General features: G+C 33.8%; 1 protein-coding gene across 1 annotated transcript in view; it reads left to right on the forward strand.

Moving 5' to 3' along the window:
- The window catches only part of LOC138691763 (zinc finger protein 235-like), a 29416-nt gene extending 21605 nt beyond the window's left edge, over positions 1-7811 (forward strand). Inside the window, exon 4 of the mRNA XM_069814115.1 lies at positions 2504-7811. Within this exon, the coding sequence (XP_069670216.1) occupies positions 2504-3413 (910 nt within the window). The 3' untranslated portion in view covers positions 3414-7811. The remainder of the gene's footprint in view (positions 1-2503) is intronic.
- The last annotated feature ends 318 nt before the right edge of the window (positions 7812-8129 follow it).

An 8129-nucleotide genomic window follows, 5' to 3' on the forward strand; every position in this document is an offset into this window, starting at 1 on the left:
ATATCATTGCTTCTCTGTACCGAATTGTAAATGCCTGCTATCGGATCTAGGCCCTACATTCTGGACTGCTGCTGTCACTGTCTTGTCTCGGTAGCTCATATAGTAGCGTGTCGGTTCCACCATATAGCCGAAATGTTTCGTGTTCGATCCCAGGTAAAACTATTTTTTTTATTGAGGTGTAATTGATTTGTTCAGAGTTCCTCGACTGTATAATTTTTCGAAAAATATGGAGAAATGAGGGATGACGATAATACTTAGTGTAGACAATGACTATTTAGTGTGATATAGAATTATTGAAATAAGGGGCTTCTTGCACAGTAAGAGTTAATAAATCAACCCTAAATTAAATATTTAAATAACAGGATATAACAGGAAGTCCAATTATTGTTGCGAAACTAATCAAATTAAATCTAATTACGTTAAGTAAACAAATCCCAAGTTATGACACCACATTGCTACAGCTAAATTCTATGTTATTAACATAAGCATTGAATAGGTCCGTGCTTATGCGTTGGATGACATAACCAAACATCGAAAGTTCGAATGTTGCCGCGGAATGTAACTTCTTGCTTTTTATAATGTAAACCAGACTACTAACTACAATCATTCATATTCCTTACATTATTTATTAATATTTATAGCCAACATTGAATTTATAAAGAAAAGACTTTAGAAATCTCATATGGAATTTGTGATCTGTAGTGACATAAACATAGATTATCTCTCCTTGAAACTGGAGCCATTTTGCCACCAGCATACAAGCTGAAGTAGCACAGCCATTGATAAAAGTTTTGTACACAGAATTAGACTGAATTCCTATTCGACAGAACCTATAATCGATGGCTTGTCTGAACATGATAAATAAATCCTAAGTGTTTCCAATGTCACTGAACAATTTCAAAATATTAATTCAAAAACTAAAAAAGGGTCGTAATGCTGTATCTAGTGACTATTCACATTTATGTCTACAAAATGAATCTTGGAAAAACGTATATGATACTGGTACTACTGATATTAAGAGTAAATGTATTGTATTTTTCACTTTCATTTCAGAATCACTTTAGTGGATGTTTTCCACTCAATATTGTGAAAAAATTCAAAAGTAAAAACATGTAGATAACGCAGGGACTTAAAAATCTCACGTATTAAAAAGAAAAATCTATATGTAATGAATTGCAATGTAATGATCCGCATGTTCTTAAATACTACAAGAAGTATGGTGTAATTTATCAAAAATTATGAAAGAGGGAAATAGAATACATTCGAATAGAAAAGTACAACATTCAGATAATGCAATTAAAGCTATTCGGAATATTATTGAAGTTAAACTTGTAGATATTCTAAGAAAGAAAATATTTTTTCATTAAAACCAGTGATTATAAAGTAGAGGATCCCAAATCTATTGCAAATTCTTTTAATGTCTTATAGTATATAGTACAGAAATATTATTGACATTCAAGATTTAGCAAAAAATACTGCAATTGGTTATTTAAGAGATGCATTTAATAATTAGTATTAATATATGTAATTAGTCAATAACTGCAAAAGTGCTTTTTCATTCAATCATAACATGAATAAAATTGAATGAACATTAAATTAGACACTATTGGAAACACGTAGGTAAAATAGTTAAAATCAACTGAAGGGGTGAGAATGAAATAATCCAAAGCCACACTTTTAACAAAAATTTTTCAGTTCCAGTGCATTTCTTACACATATGGGAAAGCTACTAATAAAATATTGTAATAATTACTCAACAAATGACATAGCCTAAGGACTCTAAACCTGTGTAAAAGTTTGTCTGTGTGGCTTAGGAATATTTTTAATTTCATTTTAATTGTTAGTTTTTAATATATATATGCATTTACATTGTATGTGTGTGTATGTATAAATGCATTCATTAGATTAACGTTTACAATATTATAACTTGTTATTTTTTTATTGTCTGTGATCATTAACACTTATAACTTGTAAAACTCTATTTCAAAGTTATTTAAACAAAAAAAAAATCGTTGTGTAGACTAGGAATCGAACTCGCACTCTTCTACACGAGACGCAGAAGTCTTAGAGACTGAGCTATGGAAACGACACGAAAGCTTTCCTTTCTTTGCGGAGTGTCGATCTAGTCATGAAGGTCCATTTTCGATTTAACTACACGATTTATGTATATATTTATCTTTTATTTACGTAATATCATATTTTTGCAGTTTTTGAAGTGAATTGCGGAACGATGCTAGTAAGAAACCAAATAGCCTGAATTTAAGTAACTCAATATTCGTTATCTTGTGTATCAGTGCTCTGGTCTCTTATCATGCTCAGTGTCTTACATCTGAAACTTAGGAATATTCAATCGTCTCATGCTTTTCTAGGGAAACTGTACGTCTATGTATCTCTAATAGTAATATACCTTCCCATGTAATAGGTTTGCTTGGATTTGAATATTGAATAATTCAGTATATGTTTATTGCAACTATTCTATAGACTGATAGTTTATTTCCTTTAGGATTGCAGGTACCTTTGAGAGGTCAAATTCCGGTCACCTAAGAATTCATGAACACCTACATACAGGCGAGAAACGTTTGATATGTGAAATCTGTGGCATGTCTTTGTCGGATATGACTGCCATGAGAAGCCATGAACGCCACCACACAGACGAGAAACCTTTCAAATGCAATGTTTGTGGAAAGTCTTTTCCAATACTTCATGGCTTAAAACTTCATGAGCGTGTGCATACAGGCGAGAAACCTCACAAGTGTGATGATTGTGGCATGTGTTTCTCGCAATCTAGTAACCTGAAGAAAAACAAATTATTGCACACTGGAGGGAAACCGTTCAAGTGTGATGTTTGCGACAAGTGTTTCTCCCAGTCGCGTTACCTGAAGACACACAAGTTATTGCACACTGGAGAGAAACCTTTCAAGTGTGATGTTTGTGACAAATGTTTCCCGTTGTCGCGTTACCTGAAGACACACAAGTTATTGCACACTGGAGAGAAACTTTTCAAGTGCGATATATGTGACAAATGGTTTTCCCAGACTGGTAATCTCAATGCGCACAAATTATTGCACACTGGAGAAAAACCTTTCAATTGTGGTGTTTGTGATATCTCTTTCTCGCAATTTAAAAACTTAAAGTCCCATTTACGCCATCACACTGGCGAGAAACCTTACAAATGCAATTTTTGTGATAAGTCTTTCACTACGTCTGGTAACGTAAAACGTCATGAACGCCAGCATACAGGCGAGAAACCTTTCAAATGTGATGTCTGTGGTAATTGTTTCTCTCAGACTGCTGGCTTAAGATATCATAAACGCCTTCACACAGGCGAGAAACCTTTCAAATGTGATGTTTGTAGTAAGTGTTTTACAAGTTCTAGTAACCTAAAGAGTCATGAACGCCTGCATAAATCCTAGAAACCTTTCAAATGTGATATTTGTGGTAAGTATTTCTCTCACTTCGGTGGTCTAAATGTTCATGAACGCCGCCGGCATGGAGACGAAAAATCTTTGAATTGAGATGTTCGTATTGATCATCTCATTCAAGCAGTTTAAAACCCACACACTGGCTACAAAAATTCTAATTATAATGAGTGACAAAAGAATTTCGCTAGCATATATAGTTTAAGTGTTCATGAACTCAGACATATTCTCAAAAACCCTTATGTAAGTTTTGTGGTTAGTATTTGTGTCGGTAGTGTTACCCAAAAAGTTATGAACGCCCATAGGTGAAAATTCTTTGAAATGTGATGTCTCTCTAACGTGTTTCTTTTGCAAGACTATTTGAAGTATGTTTTCAAACATACTGACGAAAAGATTTGGTAATGCGATGTCTGTGAAATGTGTATATCTCAATCCTGTAAGCTAAGAACTTCATGAACTCAATCTTGGGCGAGAGCTTTTAGGACTTGTCCACAATAAACCGGAAACGGAACGACAGAAGAACGGGAAAATGTTAAATACATACATTGAAACTGGACATTTGCCATTAAAGGGAAACTTGCACGGATCATGAAACTTAATTACTGTGTTGTCATCTTGTAAGTACCTTTTCATCGTATTTGTTGTAGCAAGAAGGGCGTAACATGACATCTTCATACATCCTGTGTAACTCAGAAATTCAATAGGATTATTTTCAGTATTCTACGTTTATCTGAACAGATTACCACGTGATTTGAATTCTTAAATATTTTGTCATGAATTTTGAAGTTATGTTTATGTTAACTGCCTTGTACTCATGAGAGGACGCCATTGGTAATTTATGCTCAAATAACATCTAAATGCGTAATGTCGACTTTACATATCGTTATTGACATTCTTATCGACATGCATTGTCGTTTCAGTTCTTGGGTTATTGTGGATTAAGAAATAATTGTAGTAGGTAAATCTAAAAATTTTATTAAAGTAACCCTAATTTTACATATTTATCGAGTTATGTCCTATTTGTACTCATTCATGCCCTGTGAAATATAAACCACGGTGAGATGTACTTCTTCATGACCTATGATATATAAAAAAGGGTAAAATGAGGCTTTGTGCTACAAGACTACGATATATAACGTGCTATGTGAACTATAGTGTACTAAGTGTAATTGGGTGAAAGAAAGTGAATCAATATGCATATGGAAACAAATTATTGTCTTCAACTCTATCATACAAAAAAATTAATAATCTATACATATTCATTCAACAATATACTCTCCTTAAAATAATAAAAAATATAAATTACTTGAAGTAACAGTTTGCGGTTTGTTAGATTTTCTTAAAAAAATAGGAGACGCAAGATTAATTTCTTTTTGCAGAAATAAACTGTTGAGTTCCGAAGTATATGCTCCTATGCAAGAGTGTGTCAGCAAAATAGCACAACCCATTTGTAGTGGCAGTAATGTGTAACCCTGCAGTAGTGTCGAATGTGACATTGAAGTTACTGAAATGGAGAAAAATTAATTTATTATCCATTTCAACGAGACATTAAAAAATGTTGGCGACAAACGTAGTCCACTGAAGGAGAAAAGTTTGTTTACAAAACTATTCGCAGAGCGAAGTGCAAAATATAAGCAGAACATTGAGATATAAAAATGTTGAACGGAAGGAGAATACCGAGTCGTAACAAGATAACAGGGAAGATGTTTTTGACAACATGGAGAAAAATGTTTCTAATACAAAAGATAGATGTTACGGAATTCGAATTTCAACATTGCAGCCTTTGTCTCGGACAATAATGCAAATTGGAAAACTTTAATTACAATAAACATATGTTGCAAACCACCAAAGGGCTGTTATCTGTGCATTTCGAATTGGCGGCTCAAGGTCAAGGAACGGACTGCATTTGCTATGTGCGATCACCCCAATCCTGATCCATTCTCGTCAACTAATGTCAGCTGGGACAGCCGGAATTACCAGTGCTTTAGTTCACAGTTTTCGGTTTAGTGGCTCGTGCGTGTTTTGTACGTGACCTTGATCCCCAGTTCGATAATAGTAAAACAGAATTAGTAGCATTGGGTACTCCACACAGGTAGAAAATCTGAAATCTCTGCTATAGGCTGTTATGAAACTATTGACATATTTCTACGGGTCACAGGATATCAGTCAAGCTATGCCTGTTGGGAAGGATTTTGTCCCAGTTAGAAAGGTTGATTAGAAAATGAAAGTAACACCGTGCTGTTTCATCTGACGAATATGAGCCACCATAACACAATGCTATTCTTACCTCAAAAACGTGCAGTATATGCCATATGTTTGTAACAGTATGTATGAAAAGACTGTATAATAATTAGAGTAATAAGGGTACAGTAAATTATTTGTGTACTTGTTTGTGTTCTTGAGTTTTGTAATTACGTGTGAGTTTCTCAGTGCCTGTTATCCCCAGAATGCTATCGTCATTGAGTGGTACTGAATTTGCTACTATTATTACTAATTGTGTAATAGGGGAAAAAATTGTTTTTGAGCTCTATGTCAGTTTCAGAATGTAATATTTATTTCCTTCTCTCTTTGTAATTTTATATGTTTAGGTTGACTTTTTGTTTCAAATCTTTATTTTAAGAAAATAAGCAAAGGTGAAATATAAAATCATATAGACCTAACTACAAGAAAATTTTTCTGATTATAATTAATTGTCTTTGGTTTCTTTACTATTTTTGTTTTTGTTTCTAATTTCCATTCATATCGAGTAAATTGACAGGAAAAAAAAAAGTAATAAATCTACCCACAAGAAAATATTTGTGAATATAATTTAATTGCTTTCCTTATTTTATTTATTTGCTTTCTTTGTTTGTTGATTAATTTTCATTAAATGTAAAACAACGGATTGTTATGAATCATGGTTTTAGTGGCAGCCCTAGAATGCACCGACCAATCTGCAAACATGTTTGATACAACATATTGTGCTGAGCATTATCGTGCTACTGTGTTTAACTGATCAGCTACATTTGAATTGATGATAAAGATACGCGAGAGCAGCTCAGGCAGGAAGGAAAACTTTCTCTTATAAGAAGAGTCTGGGAAATTTGGCTTCAAAATTCTATTACAGATTTATTGCTGGATTTTCAGAATAGGAATTCTCTCCAGCTTCAACTGGAGGTGTTTTGGTCGAATTTCGTTCACTTTCTTTCCTGAATATGTGGTGAGTTCCCCGTTTTGTGTTTTCTTGCTTCTTTTCCTTCTTTCTCCATTCGCTCGTTTCCTTCAGTTTAATCTCCATCTCTCGTGCTGGATCTTCCATTGATATTTGACCTTGAGCTGCAACTTCATCCCGATAAGTATTCTGGAGCCTTGTCACTGTCACAGACTTCATCGTCAAACTCTGCATTGTCTTCAGCAGTACCATCTGAACTTTCATCTATAATTCGCAGGATCATCACGTAAGTTTTCATCCTTTGTTACTGTGTTAGATAAAATACAGTTACAACAAAATAAATATAAACTGCACTGACAGAAATTATTTTTATTAATATTTAAATCTGATGTTTACATATCTTTTAATAACTTGGCTGAGCGTGTAAGTTGCAACCTGCTGTCACGACTGCTAGTCAGCAACTAACAGATGGAGGTATAGCTAGAAGGAGGAGGGGCTCGTTCGGTGTAAAATGTAGTGAGGATGGATTGATGACCCATTTATACGTCAAAATTACGTAGGGTTAATGTAGGTATATATTAAGGAAATTAAATAGGTACAATATGCTTAACACGTGTCCTTTTACGAAATATAGTGACGTCCATCAGTATTCCTTTGCAAGGACATTATATAATCGGCAGATGAGATAACTGGTTTGAATAATATTTATACATTTTATATTCTGCTCCGCATTATGAAGACAAAAAAATATATTTTATTTTCCGTTACATCTTAGTCTAGCCTCGTAGTTAATAGAGGTTATAGCTAACGTTTACTAAAGTAAGTGATATTGCTGAGGAAGTCAATCAATGACAATTCCCATGTTGCTGATGAGCTCGAAGTCTATGCGGAAATAATGTATGTTGAATAAAGCTCAAATTTTGGACGTCAGAATCGTTGAGTGATCTTTACTGTATTGTATTTATTGCATTCCATGATATTCGTACATCATTTCACAGCTAAAATATGGAACATGTAAAAAAAAAATAAAACCTTAATAGTACTACAAAGTGTTAATTCTTAATCACAATCTAGTTGAAATATATACAAAAGTGTTTTCCAGTATACTAGAACAACACACGGGGTTAGTATTGATAATTAATACTAGTAAATATCCATGCATAAAATACATATACAGATTAAAAGACGTGAGAAATTAAGCCTATGTACTCACTGATTCACTTTACAAATTCTTTACATTGTTAACTTTTTAGGAAATTAGGCACTCTTTTAATTTTGTCCTACACAGAGCACAGAAGGAGCAAATAGTCCCACGAAGGAAGCGCAAAAAATATAATTGGATAGAATATAGCCTGACGAAAGAGTACGCATGGAGATATCGGCAGAGATGACCTCGGAAGACTTGGAGGTGAAGTTTAGAAGAGATGCAAGAGACTAGAACATGCCGGGCAGCCTAAACTTATTGGATAAAAATATAGAGAAAAGTGGAAAAGATTTGTTGCGGCCTTTTAGGCCTACTCTAGTGGGAGTAACGGTATTTAATAGATTAAATTAGGATT

Source organism: Periplaneta americana, chromosome 16 (genome assembly GCF_040183065.1).
Source record: "Periplaneta americana isolate PAMFEO1 chromosome 16, P.americana_PAMFEO1_priV1, whole genome shotgun sequence".
Classification (NCBI taxonomy): domain Eukaryota; kingdom Metazoa; phylum Arthropoda; class Insecta; order Blattodea; family Blattidae; genus Periplaneta; species Periplaneta americana.